Genomic DNA, 16,788 nt, shown 5'->3' on the forward strand with positions numbered 1-16,788 from the left:
TGTGAGGGAAACCTCACTATTTAACCTTCTAATATTGCTAAGATGACTCATTCTTACTAGCAATTTAACAGTGACTTGAGTTGTTAAGACCCAGAAAATGATATGAGTTACTACAAAGCTCGTCATTTTGTTTGGGATGAGAGATTTTTGTTTTAAAATGCCAAGTCTGGTAGCAATATTCCTTAGCTTATGAATCAGCTGTTCACTTCTAATTCAGTTATTTGGAACTTAAATCATGTTTTCCTGTAGAAACAGTTGCAGCTTTATTACTAAAGTCTCATGCTATCCCTCAGAAACTCATCCTGTAATAGAAATACAACCCTAATGGTTTTGGCTTGATTCCTAAAAGGAGGAAAAAGCAATGTTCTTTTCCTCTTCTGGATCTAAGGCTGGCTGGCCCTGAGTATAATGAAAGAGAAGATACTTGTCCTTGGAATCTTTTCCCCTCCCTTTTGTACCTCCCTCCTGTATGGTATGTTCTTCCCACCCTTGTGCCCCACCCAGACCTGCTCTGCTGCTTCTCCCTTCAGTCAAACACCCATTTACACTGTTGTGCATATCTCAGCTAGGTGTTCAGAGGAAAGTAGTCTAATTGAACTAATTCACACCAAAGTATAAATAACTGCCCCATAATGTCTCATAGATATTAAAAATGCTTTAAAATTTTTAAAAGTGACTTTTCTGGCAGTATAGGAGAAAAATTATGGGATAGGGAAACAAGGGATAGGGAAACAACTGGTTATGTGTGCCAGGTTGGCCTGGGACTTGCCACCTAAGTAGATCTTACTTTTCACAACTTTTTCCTTTCTTCTACTTTTCCCCCTGTAGGTTTTCTAAAAGCCCCACAGTTTTTCACAATGGCAGGCAAAGGGAGGGCTTCAGCAAGGTAGGGGCAGGAGTGGGAGGAATTGTGTGTCTGGGTTATCTGAAGTTGGGTGTTGGGAAGAACGGCTCTGGTATATCCTTCTCACCCTTCCATTTAGGAAGTTCTTACCTTGTGAACCTTTGTTGCCATCCAGCTCTTCGCCCCCTCTCTATCACTGTCCTCTCTTTCCTCACCTTTGCATGTCTCCTCCTTCCCTCAGGGAGGGAGCCCTCCATCTCAAGTGATACTCGAACAGATTCCTCAACGGAGAGCTATCCCTACAAACACTCCCACCATGAGTCTGTGGTCAGTCACTTCTCTTCTGATTCTCAGGGAACAGTCATCTATAATGTGGAGAACGATTCCACGTCTCAGAGCAGTCGGGACACAGGTAGGGACTTATACAGTGGACCCTGCTTGCCTGATTCAGTTCTGCATAGAGGGTCTCCCAAGAAAAAGAAACTGGGGCAAGTCAGAAATGTTTGTCATGCAAAGGGGGAAATGCACAGAACTTGGGTAATTGAGAAGGATGAAAGAAAGCAACTCACTTCTGAATGAATGATGATGTTCCCGTCAACAGCAGCCTATCAGTAAGGACAATTGTAATGTGATTATTTATTCTGAAATCTTTTTCTGAAAGCTTTTTTCCTGCTGTGCTCTTGATCCCTGTCATTCTCATAGTGCCCCATTAAACCTTGTGGTCTTGCACCTCATTTCCTTCTCATGCCAGGCTTTGTTTCAAAGCCCTGAAGGGTTTTGAGAGAAGGGGCATATTTATGGATGGGGAAACCTGCTCATCACCTTGCTGGGCTTCCTGAAGGACAGAGAAATAAAAGGATGGAAAGCTAGCCTGTTTGTTATTGTGAGTTCCATGCAGAGAACATTCTTGAATTGTTCTATTAATCTACAGAAGATTGTGCCTGTGTCAGTGGAAGAAATCATTACAGGGCACAAAAGGAAGAACAGTAAGTGACTGACTGCTGAGATGAAAAGTTCATCACCTAAGGCATAGAACAGTGCCCATACTCTTAGAGACTTGGGAATTAGTGATCCCATGGCTTCAGATTGGTGGTTTACATCCTGTGCATGCCCTTTAAAAAAAAAGAGAGAGAATTTCAAACATATTCAAAAGCATACAGAATAGTATACAGCCCCTTCATGTACCCATCACCTAGTTTCAATAATTATAACTCATGGTCAGTCTAGTTTTATCTGTACCTCTGCCCACTTCCCCTACTCATGGATTATTTTGAAGCAAATCCCAGACATTATATCAGCTTTTCCATAAATATTTTAGTATATATCTCTAAAAGAATCATTTTTTAAATTAATAACTTCTTAACCAATGAGCATTCAAATATCCTATTATCTCATAAATGTCATATTTTTTAATGGTTGGTTTGTTTTTGACTCAGAATCCAAATGAGGTCTACACATTGTGATGGGTTAATGAGTCTTTTACATTTCCTTTAATCTGTAGGTTTTGCCTCTGTTTCTTCCTTTCTATTTATTGTTGAAGAACTAGGTAGTTTGTGCTGTAGTTTTCCCACGTTTTAAGTTTTGCTGATTGTGTCTGTATGGTAAACTGTAGCGTGTTTCTCTCTCCTCTATATTTTTTATAAATTGGTAGTTGGATCTAGTGGTTTGGTTGGATTCATATTGGATTTCATTTGATGACTATTGCATAGATGACTACTGCAAAGTGTGATTGTTTTAGACTGTATTTCTGAAACTGTGAAACAGGGAGAAACCAAGTCACAGGATAAATAAGGAGAGTCAGGTTTATTTTAAGGGTTTGTGAATGGCTGGGGGTGGAGGAGCTTGCCCATTGGTTTTTACATTTGTGGATTTAGTTGTTCCAACTGATAAGTCTTTCTTATGGGCCCAGAGATAGCAAATGATTAGATAAAAGCAATAAGAGATTGCATTGGTAATTGAAAATATGTAGCCATATCATTGCATATCATACCTGAATATGTACAAGGATTTTCATAACTAACATATGGAAGCAAATTTCTGCTAGCTCTCAGATATTTGAGAACCCTAAGGGATTTCCTATAAGCCTATATTCCAATTTAATTCAGTTGCTTAATTCACCTTTGGCTTCCAGCAGCTTAGATGATTATATCCTTTAGAATCTGACCTTTGCTGTTGTCAGATCATACTTATACATTCACATACTGTGGGCGTGAAGTATGGCAAGTTACATAAAAGAGCCCAGATCTCCTGGGTTTCCCAGTGATTAGTATTGAGGAACTATGAAGTGTAATCTCTGGGCGAAGTCAAGTTTGGTAAAGCATGGGTTATGGCTGGGAATGAGAATTATTCAAAGTTCAGATGTCCTTTGGAATGATTCACATTTAAGGAATGTTTAGAACTGGGTCTTAAAGCCATATACAATCAGAGCTCTTGTGGGCAAAGGCTGGGGCACCTAGGATAATACCAGATGTAATAAAAATTAAACTTCACTCGGTATGTGTTGCTACCATGATATTCTTATATAATCTTTAAAACGTTTGCCTTTTAAAAACTACCGAGTAATGTGTCCTTCTGGGTCACTGGGAAGGATTATGAGTGGGATCGAGATTGGTAATTGCTCAGGAGACATTGTAAATTTGGAAGTTCCCACTAAATACTTGAGCTTTTCTGCCTTTATCTATTGAGAGATTCCTGCTACACTTAAATCACATAGTCTTGGCTTCTACAGCTTCCGATCCACTAAGTTTGTGGTACTGCCGTGAATCCCAAAGGGAGAGTAGGTTCTCTAAAGGATGGAGGTCAGTCTCAGATACCAGCTTACCCCCATTTCCTTGTTTTTTTCAGGACACCTGACTGATAGTGAATGTAATCAGAAACTCCCATCCAAGAAAGGGTCACTGATAGAACGCAAGAGGAGCTCTGGCCGGGTCAGGAGGAAAGGCGATGAGCTTCAGGCCTCAGGGTACCACAGTGAAGGCAAGCCCCCCTGCATAGTTTCTCTTTCTTTACTCACTCTGTCACACTCACACTCCAACTGTGGCTTCTCCTGTCTGCTCAAAGGCCTTTCATTCTTTTTTGACTCTGGGGTCTGGGTGCCTGTGATGACTTTAAGCATTTACAGTTGTTTCATCCTTTGTGTTTTTAGGAGAAACACTGAAAGAGAAGCAGGCTCCTAGGAATGCCTCCAAATCATCCAGCAGCACCAACAGGCTAAGGGATTTTAAAGAGACAGTCAGCAATATTATCCATAACAGACCATCCCTGGTTTCTCAGACCAACCTAGGATCTCCCTGTGGGGGGAGGGGAGGAGACCAGACTGACAAAAAACCTCCTCGGAACCTGCCTTTACACTCTCGTGACTGGGAAGTAGAGAGTACCAGCAGTGAGTCAAAATCCAGTTCTTCTAGCAAGTATCGTCCAACATGGAGACCCAAACGGGAGTCTCTCAATATTGACAGTATCTTTAGTAAGGAAAAAAGGAAGCACTGTGGCTATACGCAGCTTAGCCCCTTTTCTGAGGATTCAGGTAAGGAGATAATTAGGGAAGAATTGAGCTTTTGAATAAAGTTGATTTTTGTATTTTTTAAAAAACCTGGGTTTTCTGGTAGACTTGGCAAGGTGCATTTTTACCTTGAAGGGTAAAAATTTTATCCTCATGGGTCGCCTTTTGGGGATATGAGTTCAGTGAATGAGTAGCTAGAGGGAAGGGTTAGTTATATCTTGATTTGAGGCAGATGCTAAATCTACCTCCTTGTCCATACTTGTCCTTTCATTGAGATAGCTAAAGAATTTACACCAGACGAATTAAGCAAGCCACCTGCCTACGACATTAAGACTGGCGGACCAAGACCCCAATACAAGATCTGGGGCCCATTACGGCCAGGCTGTCACCTTTTAGAGCAGCACCCTCGCCTAATCCAGCGAATGGAATCTGGCTATGAGAGCAGTGAGAGGAACAGCAGCAGCCCTGTCAGCCTGGATGCAGCCCTGCCTGAGAGCTCGAATGTCTGCAGGTATTGTTTGGCCTTTGAATAGCTACATTGTCCCTTGCAGAAATGTGAGCCACCAAGAGGCTTTTAAACTCAGACAAGTGAAGAGATGGACTTTATTACCATCTTGTGGGCAAGCAAAATGTGCTCGATCAACTTTCTATGGCAACAGTACCCTCTGCTGGGAGAAGCAGCAAAGACATTTGAGAAAGGAGAGGCAACTTTTAAAGTATTATATATGAAATAATTGTTTAGTAAATAACTTTTATTGAAAGAATGAGTTAGTGAACCAAAACTTACATAGTTATACAATCAGAGAGAAAACCCAATTTTTATTTATTCTTGCCTTTTATATTAGGCTTTTTTATTTAAGATCACTGGGGATTCTGTGTCTTATGAAGCCAGTGATATTCATAATTCCATAAGATAATGATGACAGTTTAATAGTGGTCATTGCACCCTGTCCATAGGGCCCACTTGCTTTATAACTTTCAGATCTCCATATATTGTTTTTACTGAGTTGCCTCAGAGACAAGTTTCCTAACAGTATAGCTTTGAAAGGAGTGATATCTTCTGTAAGAGTGATAACTGTATCCTCATACTTTCCCACTGCTCTTCCCTGACATCAGACCCTGTTTAGTTTTACACATGAGAAGATGCTACAAAAGTATAAGAAAGAGGAAGGCAATCCATATGAGAGCATTTGTTTATTAATTCATTAAATAAGTTTTGTGCCAGACACTGCTAGATGTACAAAATGTGAATGAGGTGAGATAAGATGGGGGAATGAGTGGGTATTTCAATTTTCAGAAGTAGTTTTGCAGGTATTTTAATTATATTAGTTCGATGTTTGGGGTTTTTGTTGTAGTTTTTGGAGGGAATTTAGTCCTAGGAATGTTGCTAGTTATCAGCCTTCTGATGCTTTCATTAGACTGGTTTCTGTTTTGAAGGGATACAAGTGCTAAGAGATCAGCTGGGTTGGCCCCTTCCTGGCGTCACATCCCAAAGTCTCACAGTAGTAGCATCCTGGAGGCAGACTCCACAGTATCCAGGAGTGGCTGGACAAAGAATCAGCCCCTCTCAGGTAAGCTCAAGGACGTTGGATTCGGAGAACTGGATTTTACTGCCAGTTCTATTTGGGAAACAGCCTAACCTGAGCACATTTGAAATTAGAGGACAATTGTACTTTGTTCCATCAGAATGTAAATGTGAAGACGTTTGATCTGCTCCATCTCTGGATTTATCTTTTTTGTTGTTGTTGTTCTCTATCATGGCTGGCCTGCTTGCTCCTTTCCACCTTGGAGAGAGCCCTGGAGGGAGCAAGAAGGAACAGAAATATGGTGAACAGTATCAGTAGCACCTGCTTTCCTCAGAAGAATAACTCCTAGGGCTTTCCTTGGTATAGAGGCATTCTTGTGGGAACAGATTTTTTATTGTTTAGTATTATGAATTGAGATAACAAAGGGGACATGTAGGCTATGGACAAAACTGGGAAATAAGCAGGTCAGAACTCCCCTTGCCCCTGCCTCTATATCCTGTCTAGTATCCCTGCTTTGTTTTTCCTTCTTGAATGTGCCTGTCCCTCCTTCTCAAAACAAGCTTTAAAGGAATGATCTAACTCTTTTACACTAGATGTATGTGACTGAGAATAGTTTAAAGTATGCTTTCTCTAAGAGAAACTAGCATTTTAACAAGTCAAAGCCTGAAGATAAAGGGATATTGGAATTTCAGGTATGAGACACCAAGCATAGACATTTGAGGTAGTCATAGGTTTTATATCCTTTTTACATTCTTCTCACAACACACATATATACTTACAGTGCGTATTCAAATAAGTAAAATAAATCCTTTACTTAACTCACAGCTGAAAATTGAGGTGGTAACTATGTAGTCTCCCGAACATGGAGACTTTTTGTGATGCTTGAAGGAAGGTGGTGAGTATTCAGTATTGTTTAGTTGGCTGAGGAGTTCTGGGGTCCATTCGTCTAACTTAGAAATCAACCTTCTCTGAAAGATGTGTTTCATCCCTTTTTTTTCTGGTATGTTAGATCAATTGGGAGTAGGGTGTGTGGGCAGAAACCTAACTATGGTCCGGTTTAATGAGCTTCTGAATATAGATATGTGGCCAGCTCACTAGGGAGACGAGGACAGAATATTATGTGCCAACCTGTAGAGATGACACCAGGAACATTACTAGTCTGACCACCAGTTCTCTTAATGGCCACTGAAAGTTCTTAAAGGTGGCTGGAAGGGTGATATGCAGCAGAAATAAAAAGGCATGAACTCTTTTAGGTGTGAGTGCCATAGGTTGCTAACATCTGGCAGAGCAGAACAATGCCTGTAGAAGCAGATATCTCTGAAATCCTGGGCTAGAGTAGGTTATAGTGAGAAATCCATGGAAGAGATTCATTCTTCCTAATGAAATGATAGGTTTGGTTTATTTCCCACATTTTAATTTATCTCATATTGACTAACATTGCTTTGAGAAACTTGTGCTCTTCCATGAGCCTGTTCCCCCTTCTCTTTCCTTCGATAGCCAATAGCTTTTCAGCACACTAAAGACTGAGTCTCATGATTTCACTGATAGCCCTAATTCTAGATTAGCTGGATAGAATTCACCAACTGGATTCCTCAACTGGTAAAAGATATTTGGCAAGGAGTTAGAATAAATTCCTCCACACCATACACCCCACCATCCTCTTTGTATAGTAAAACCTATTTTTTTAATCTGGTGACACTGACCACCCTTTTAAAAAATTACAGAAGTAAATGTTAGTCCAACAATTCAGTAACTTGCCCATTGCCTCTTCAAACTGAAGGAACCACTGTTATCATTATGGCATGTATCTTTCTACATCTCTTTCTGTGCTTTCTATTCTATGTACAAGTACATAGATAAGTTTTTTTATTTATATATCTTTATTGGGGTATAATTGCTTCACAATGCTGTGTTAGTTTCTGTTGTACAACAAAGTGAATCAGCCATATGCATACATATATCCCCATATCCCCTCCCTTTTGAGCCTCCCTCCCACCCTCCCTATCCTACCTCTCTAGGTCATCGCAAATCACCGAGCTGATTTCCCTGTGCTATGCTGCTGCTTCCCACTAGCTATCTATTTTACGTTTGGTAGTGTATATATGTCCATGCCACTCTCTCACTTTGTCCCAGCTTACCCTTCCCCCTCCCTATATCCTCAAGTCCATTCTGTAGTAGGTCTGTGTCTTTATTCCTGTCCTGCTACTAGGTTCATCAGTACCATTTTTTTAGATTCCATATACATGCGTTCGCATATGGTATTTGTTTTTCTCTTTCTGACTTACTTCACTCTGTATGACAGACTCTAGGTCCATCCACCTCACTACAAATAACTCAATTTCGTTTCTTTCTATGGCAGAGTAATATTCCATTGTATATATGTATCACATCTTCTTTATCCATTCATCTGTCAATGGACATTTAGGTTGCTTCCATATCCTGACTGTAGTAAATAGTGCTGCAGTGAACTTTGTGGTACATGTCTCTTTTTGAATTATGGTTTTCTCAGGGTATATGCCCAGTAGTGGGATTGCTTAGTCACATGGTAGTTCTATTTTTAGTTTTTTTAGGGAACCTCCATACTATTCTCCATAGTGGCTGTATCAATTTACATTTCCACCAACAGTGCAGGAGGGTTCCCTTTTCACCACACCCTCCACCTTTGGGGAAATGTCTGATTAGGTCTTCTGCGCACTTTTAATTGGGTTGTTTGTTTTTTTGATATTGAGCTCCATGAGCTGTTTGTATATTTTGGAGATTAATCCTTTGTCAGTTGCTTTGTTTGCAAATATTTTCTCCCATTCTGAGGGTTGACTTTTCATCTTGTTTATGGTTTCCTTTGCTGTGCAAAAGCTTTTAAGTTTCATTAGGTCCCATTTATTTTTGTTTTTAGTTTCATTACTCTAGGAGGTCGGTCAAAAAAGATCTTGCTGTGGTTCATGTCAAAGAGTGTTTTTCCTGTAAGAGTTTTATAGTGTCTGGTCTTACATTTAGGTCTTTAATCCATTTGGAGTTTATTTTTGTGTATGGTGTTAGGTAGTGTTCTAATTCCATTAGTTTACATGTAGCTGTCCAGTTTTCCCAGCACCACTTATTGAAGAGGCTGTCTTTTCTTCATTGTATATTCTTGCCTCCTTTGTCATAAATTAGGTGACCACATGTGTGTGGGTTTATCTCTGGGCTTTGTATCCTGTTCCATTGATCTATATTAATATTTTCTCAGACCCTTCTTTTTCTCTTTTTCTTTTGGGACCCCTACAATTCGAATGTTGGTACATTAAGTGTTGCGCCAGATGTCTCTGAGGTTGTCTTCAATTCATTTCATTCTTTTTTCTTTATTCTGCTCCTCGGCAGTTATTTCCACCATTCTGTCTTCCAGCTCACTTACTCGTTCTTCTGCCTCAGTTATTCTGTTATTGATTCCTTCTAGCGTATTTTTCATTTCACTTATTGTGTTGTTCACCTCTGTTTGTTTGTTCTTTAGTTCTTCTGGTTCTTTGTTAAATATTTCTTGTATTTTCTCAATCTGTACCTCCATTCTATTTCTGAGATTCTGGATCATCTTTACTATCATTACTCTGAATTTTTTTCCAGGTAGATTGCCTATTTCCTCTTCATTTATTTGGTCTTGTAGGTTTTTACCTTGCTCCTTCATCTATGACATATTTTTTTGCTGGCTCTCTTTTTTTTTTTTATGAGTGGGATTGTGTTTCTGTCTTACTGGTTTTTTGGCCTGAGGCTTCCAGCACTGGAGTTTGTGGGCTCTTGGGTAGATCTGGGTCTTGGTGCTGAGATGAGGACCTCTGGGAGACCTCACTCTGATGAATATTCCCTGGGGTCTGAGGTTCTCTGTTAGTCCAGTGGTTCAGATTTGGAGTTTCCACCACAGGAGCTTGGGCCCAGCCCCCGGTTTGTGAACCACGATGCTGCAAGCCGTGTGGGGTGGCAAAAAATAAAACAGAACAATAACAAGGAGTAAAAAATAAAATTAGGCTAGGAAACTAACAGATATGTTAGAAATCAAATGAAAATAAAAATATAGATGAAACAACAACCAGAAGGTAAAACAGAACCACAATAGTAAAAAAGAGGAGGGGAAAAAAGAAAAAAAAAGACGGAAAAGGCCTTGGCTGTGGGGGAAGGGCTTAGGCACGGGTGGGGTTTAGGTGGTGGACGGGGCCTGTGCTTAGGACGCACAGGGCTGGAAAAGGCCATGGGGGGGGGGGGGGGCTTAGGTTCAACATAACAGAAGGGGTCCAGGCGTGCCTCTGGTCTTGGGGGATAGGGGACCCAGCCTGGGAGCCCAGCAGGCTTCCCAGCCCAAGTGGGCAGGGCACACTCCCTCTGTGACTCTCCTGTTCCTCCGTCCTGGAGGGCCCCTCCATCCCACCTGCCTCTTCTGTTCTCCTCCAGCCTCCCTCATATGCCCCCAGAACCAGTGTAGTAGAAGGGGCCTCTTGAGGGCGTAGGACCAGGCCTGAGAGCTGGGCAAGTTTCCCGGGCCAATTGGGCAGGGGAAACACCAGGCATGCTCCCCCTGATCCGAGCCCCCGAGGCTCTCTCCAGACATGGGAACCCCTCCCTGCTCCCAGCCACCCCTTGGGGGCGCAGGTCCTGTCCTACCTCCACTTCTCCTCCCCCCTTAGTCCCCCAGTGTCCTACCGGGTCGCTTGGGGGTTCCTCCTGTCTCCTTGGGCATCGAGGTCCCCCACCAGCACCTGGCAGGTGCCCTAGTTGTCCATAGGTAAGTTTATTACTAGCATTTAAAAATAAAAGGGAGTCATACTATAGATATTATTCTGTCACTTGATTTTTCACTTAATGTATCATGGACATCCTTTTAGATCTGTTTGGTTCCATCTATGAACACTGAAAAAATTTAAATTTTTACTACTATCAATATTTTCCAAACTCATTAAAAAGGTGGTCGAAATTAAGAGGGAGAAATTGACTTGTTTGAAGCTTTCTGGTGAGTCACTGGTAGCACATGGTAGAGAATGCGCTCTAGTAGTTAAAAGCACAGATTATGAATTTAACCTATTTGAATTTAATTCAGCTTTACTGTTTGCCACTTTTTGTTACCTTGGGTAAGTTATTCATCATCTTTGTGACTCAGTTTCTTCATTCTTAAAATGTGGGCAATAATAGTATCTACCTCACATGTTACTGTGCGAATTAAATAACATGTGAAAGTGCTTACAGCTATGCCTGTCACGTAGTAAATACTCAGCAAACGTTAGTTGTCATGTTGTTATTGTTGTTATAATGCACCCAATAAATATTATTATCATTCATGGTCCAGGTATCATCCTGAATCTGAAATGGAAAGCACTATGCAGATATGAACCCCAAACTGAAGCCAAGAGTTCCAAAGGAAAAGCAGTGCTGTGGCCATACATACAGCAAGTGCTTAGTCTTGGTTATGGAAATGTGGCGACTTCTCTTCTCCCTTGCTTTTATTCCAGGTGGGGAGATATCTTCCAAAACTGAACTGGATGAATTGCAGGAAGAGGTGGCCAGAAGGGCCCAGGAACAGGAACTTCAAAGGAAACGAGAGAAGGAATTAGAGGCAGCTAAAGGGTTTAACCCTCATCCCAGCCGCTTCATGGACTTAGATGAACTGCAGAATCAGGGTAATTGTTGTGAGCATTAGGTTATGGGTGATGGGGACAGAGAAAGCTGGGAGGAAAAAAGTACTCAAGCTCATAAATTCTGTCTTCTCTTTAGCCAAGTTATATTTTATCTTAATTCAGCCATTTCAGTGAGAGCTAGTTAAAGTAGGAGGTGACAGGCCTATTGGTTAGAGACAGGTACTGATTTGGGGCCCATTTATTAAAAGCTTGTAGATTGGAGATAGTATATTGTTCATGAAAAATATTTCTGATGAACAGCTATATAAGATGTAAATTAAACTACTCACAATTCAGAAACAGCAGAAAAAGGCAGTGAGTGAGCCACACTGACAGTGAGGGGAATTCTTCTCGCTCAGCAGAAATATGCCCTTGAGATTTCCTACCTGGAGCTTCAGGGAAGTGGATCTACCAAACAGGTTCTAAGAACACAGAGCCTGATTTCCTTTTGATCCTCTGATGATTCATATCCCAATCTCACACGATTTTCATGGACTTTATTTCAGCTTCTCCAGCTGCCCCACATTAGTTACTTTTTCTCCCTTCAATTGCTTTAGGACATCACTTTGTACCAGCAGAGACTAGCCTTCAAAATAAGAGTTCAAAAAGGCTGAGGTATCTATTTTAAATAGGCCCTGAAACCTATATCTGTTTTTCTATGAAATGAGTTTATTATTCAGAACCTCCAGATGCAACAAATTGTGCTAAAGTAGTGTAAAGAATAGGAGCCAATGCTGTTTTGGGTGGCTGCTTTCTTTTGATCACTTCTTTCTTCTTATCAACACTTAGGAAAACTTCCTGGGCTTATTTGGGGGCTACTTTTCTCTTCTAATCCTACTGTCTTTTGATTCAAGGCAGTTGTTGCTTTATACTTTCCAAGGCATTGTATTTGTCTCCAAATTAGTTTACCATTCCTAATTTCTTAAGATGTCCCTATGTTTCGATAGTTTTTTCTTCCTTTTTGTCCTTAAGCTATATCAGATTGGTGTCTCAGGTTCATATTACTTCTGAAAGAGGGGTCTTGTCACCTTCCTCCCTTGCCTTTCTCCCCGCTCTGTCAGTTGGGTAGTACCTTAGAGTTGAGAGTGGATCCCTCTGGCTGTATTTCATTGTCAGTTCTCCATACACTTTGGTTTAGAGCAAGGAATGGAGTGCTAAGATTCTGGAGGATAAGAATTAAAAGTTAGTACAATCATTGACCAACTATATAGTTTGCCTATATCTCTGTAGAGAACTTTTTTTGTTTTAATTGCTCTAGCCACCACCTCTGATTATAAAGGTTGTATAGATTCAATTGATTTCAGATATAGTGAGAAAACTTTAGGCCTGAGTACCCCCTACCCCAGGGACCATACCTCTAGCGGTGGAGTAGAACCCAAACGTCAAGATCTTCAGAACCAACTTGTTACTTCTACTTCCTTCTCATTGTTCTCCGAAGCTATTGGTGAATTAGGGAGTGAATGTTAGGGGTATGGAAGAGCTTTTCTTACCATGTCCAGCTGGAGGTTAATGGAGGATAGGTGCATTATGGGAGAAATGATTTTTTTTTTCCTGTGAGCTTGTGAAAACTCACCATTAATCCCATTGTAGGTGAACTTGGGTTACAGGTTACTACTAATTTATGGTTGTGAGTGAGTAAAAGGCAAGGGGATATATAAACTTGAGAATTCTTTTACAAAAGTTGTCCTTACAGTACTTTCTTGCTTTTCATGTGGCACTGTCCCTAGACTGTCCTGCACCTGCTTTGGCACACATTCACTTTCAGGGGAGGAAGCAACATCTTATGCTCACTGCAAGGGAAGGTGACTTTTTTACAGTTGGTTTGGTGAGCAAGGGCATGACAGAAGTAAATACTTAGCAGTGCTGATGAAAGGTATGTGTGTGCAAAGCAAGAACAAAGGCATTTCCACTGGCCTGGTAGAAACATTGAAGTTAGGAACCGTAGAACACCTGTGCCCAAGAGGGGTATTGATTTTCCAGGTGCAGGTGGTACAAAGAAAACTATGAATTATGTAGGAAAGAAGTGTTACAGATGGCTTTTCACAGAGTACTGAAGCCTTAACACAGCAGTGGAGGTCTTGGTGGAGATCTGGGGCATTGAACACAGGTTGCCAAGATGTATCTTGTTGCGCTGTAGAGAAGCACATCAGTTCCAGGCATAAGAACCCACCCTTCTATTATAGACAGTACTTTGTTCTTTCCTTGAGGGCCTCCCTAAGAGGTCTTGGAGTTGGAATATGTGGTGGACAATGACATGCCCCTCTTTCATGGCTTTGGTAAAGTCTCAGCTAAGGCAAAAATGGATGTCCTGTGTGTTTCAGAGAATTTTTAATAGTAATGGTCAGTTGGAGTAAGGGTGGACCAGAGGCTCAGCAGCAATGATCTATGTGCACTGAAGGGAAAAAACAGCACATAGGAAAAGTTGGAACAGATTGTTATGAAAATGAAAAGTGCTGGCCCTTTCAGGGAGGAGTGACGGCTTTGAGAGGTCCCTACAAGAGGCAGATTCAGTGTTTGAAGAGTCGCTGCATCTGGAACAGAAGGGAGACTGTGCTGCCGCTTTGGCTCTCTGTAACGAAGCTATCTGTAAGTAACTTTAACCACTATGGCTATGGCACTTTTCACTAACTTCACAATAGGTATTATTAGTGTCATCACTCAGATAGGATTAAAAACAGCTTTTAAGTCTCCTCACTGTCACTCCCCCAAACTGAGGCACTTTAGCTATCTTTTGCCCTTCAGATTTCTAAATGTGCTAGGCGTTGTCACTGTGGCCTATGGATATTTACTGGGAAAACCTCAGCAGGAGTCTACAAATGAACTATCCAGCCAGACCTACCTTCTAATCCCAAAATAAAGTTAGATCTCAGATGTGAGGTTAGTCTGCTCTTTCTCTAGTTACTGACTAGTGAGGTGGAGCTTAGGGCAGGAAGAAATGAATAAATTGACTGTGACTTCCCAGGCCTGTGACTTTGTATTGCATATTTGATTTTTTATGTTTCTCCCCTGCCTTCCTGCTATGCTGCACCATAAGGTTACAGCAAGGGACTAAGGCTTAGAATTTGTATCTGGTTCTTTAATGTGACCCACAAGAAACTGTGTTCTATAAAGACAGATGCAGGTTTGGATCTTATTTCTGCTGTTGGCCATCAGGAAGGGGGAGATGGGAGCAGAGAATGGAGACCAGAGTCGGACAGGTCAGTTGCAAAGGACAATGAGAGTGGCAACGTCTAAGATGGAAGCACCAGTTTATCTTCCTGACTCATTTTAGTTTAGCTTTTTGTTTGTTTTTTAAATTTGAATTAACCTGTTTGGCCTCCATGGCTTCCATGAATGTTCCTTATAGCCAGAGGCAGCTCTGTGCCCTGGACAGCATATGCATGGTCCACGCCTTGTATTCCTGCTGCATATTTTGAGTTTTACTGCATATCTTTGCTCATTTTTGGTTGAATTTTATTCTTTTTATTTTTGTTTGTATTTTTGTGTTCTGTTTCTGCTATATTTTCTTTTGCATTTTAGCTAAACTAAGACTTGCCCTGCATGGTGCCAGCTCTAGCACGCACAGCAGAGCCCTAGTCGATAAGAAGCTGCAAATCAGTATTCGAAAAGCACGGAGCCTGCAGGATCGCATGCAGCAGCAGCAACCATCTCAGCCGCCGTCGCAGCCCTCAGCCTGCCTCCCCTCACAGAGGGGAGCCCTCCCTCAGCCAACAAGGTAGTGCCTGGGAACCATTGTAGTTTATGGACGCCAGGGGAGGAAGTGACCATGGGTGCTCCATAGCCAGCTCTCATTGTCTTGGCGACTCCAGGGGAGAGAGAAGAGTCCTCTGAAAAGATTTCTTCTCTCAGGTCAGACATACAATGAAAAGCTCATCCCACTGCTGGTCCTTTTCTTAATAGTTCCTAGAAAGATGCAGAGAGTATAGCATAATAAATAGACCACTTGTCTATATTTCCTGTGGGTGAGTTTGTCTCTGGACTTGTGTAATAACATGATTATTAAATTTGTACATATTATGGTCTTAGACATGGCAATCTGAGTTACATTTCACTTTGCAGTAGAAACTGTGATTTATTTTGGGATTTCAGTGTTTCCTGTCCCTCAGGGAAGTAGAGAAAGCAGTCTTCCTTGCTCTGATTGATCCGTTGAGAGGAGACACAAAGATTCCCTTTGTTTTGCTTCCCTATGGTCAGTAGTAGGAAAAAAGTCCCCGTGGCCATTGGTGTAGTTTCCCCATTTTAGCCCTTGAAATTGGCTGTTACTGAGAATAGATAGATTTAAGTAAGAATTAATTTTGGCTGTTAACAAGCCCGAGTAGTTTTCAGAATATAAACATCATAAAAGAAGCTAACATTTTTTGAATATTTGCTCAGGCACTAAGCTAAACTCTTTTATGTTTTATTTTATCTAATTCTCACAATAACCTTAGGAGACAGGGATTACTATTTAGCAATGGTTTATAAATAAGAAAACTCAGGCTCAGAGAGGATGAGATAAGTAAGGTACACAGGATTACTCAGCTAGTAAGTGGTAGAAGCATGGAATTCAAATCCAGGTCTCTTTGACTCCATTAGGCTTTCCTTATAAGTAATATCATATTCTTCAAAATGTTGTAAGGATGATTGAATGACTATGCCCACAAAAGTTTATAGTGTATTATCATTCAAATTTAATGCTCATAGCTAGGATCTTCTTCTTTCTTCTTTTCTCCTATTGTTTACCCCATTCGCTGAATGCTAATTTGAGAATCTGATCAGAAATGTGTTTTGATTATAAGCAATTTAGGCAGCTAAACTCTTTTCAGAAAACTTCTGCCATTAGATGTATGTGAGTGATTGAGGTTTTATCTAAGTGCTTCTAGCCCTGAGTTCTTTAGGTCAGAAATACAAAACAATTAGTAAGAAATCAACTAACTGCAGTTAATCCCTACTTCCACTCCCAAATCTCAAGAGAGTCACAGCACATTACTTTGGGGAAATATCTCAGTAAATAAATACAACCAAATCCAGATTATAAAAATACATTTGAGGGCTTCCCTGGTGGTGCAGTGGTTGAGAGTCTGCCTGCCGATGCAGGGGACACGGGTTCGTGCCCCGGTCCGGGAAGATCCCAAAGGCCGCGGAACGGCTGGGCCTGTGAGCCATGGCTGCTGAGCCTGCGTGTCCGGAGCCTGTGCTCCGCAACAGGAGAGGCCACAACAGTGAGAGGTCTGCGTACTACAAAAAGAAAAAAAAAAAAATTTGAAATCGTTGATTTTTATATTAATCCCAGGAGCCCAAATCATC

The 16,788-nt window shown here is 41.2% G+C and overlaps 1 protein-coding gene across 2 annotated transcripts in view; it reads left to right on the plus strand.

The window, feature by feature from the left end:
* Nucleotides 1–16,788, plus strand: part of USP54 (ubiquitin specific peptidase 54) — a 66,384-nt gene that overhangs the window by 31,679 nt on the left and 17,917 nt on the right. Inside the window, exons 10-16 of one of the 2 annotated variants that reach the window (XM_024741073.1) lie at nucleotides 3,689–3,820; nucleotides 3,990–4,370; nucleotides 4,626–4,857; nucleotides 5,784–5,917; nucleotides 11,338–11,505; nucleotides 13,969–14,088; nucleotides 15,022–15,217. In XM_024741073.1, the coding sequence (XP_024596841.1) occupies nucleotides 3,689–3,820; nucleotides 3,990–4,370; nucleotides 4,626–4,857; nucleotides 5,784–5,917; nucleotides 11,338–11,505; nucleotides 13,969–14,088; nucleotides 15,022–15,217 (1,363 nt within the window). The remainder of the gene's footprint in view (nucleotides 1–3,688; nucleotides 3,821–3,989; nucleotides 4,371–4,625; nucleotides 4,858–5,783; nucleotides 5,918–11,337; nucleotides 11,506–13,968; nucleotides 14,089–15,021; nucleotides 15,218–16,788) is intronic. The other variant, XM_024741064.1, reaches the window with a different exon arrangement.

Source organism: Neophocaena asiaeorientalis, unplaced genomic scaffold (genome assembly GCF_003031525.2).
Source record: "Neophocaena asiaeorientalis asiaeorientalis breed wild unplaced genomic scaffold, Neophocaena_asiaeorientalis_V1.1 scaffold484, whole genome shotgun sequence".
In the NCBI taxonomy this organism is placed as follows: Eukaryota; Metazoa; Chordata; class Mammalia; order Artiodactyla; family Phocoenidae; genus Neophocaena; species Neophocaena asiaeorientalis.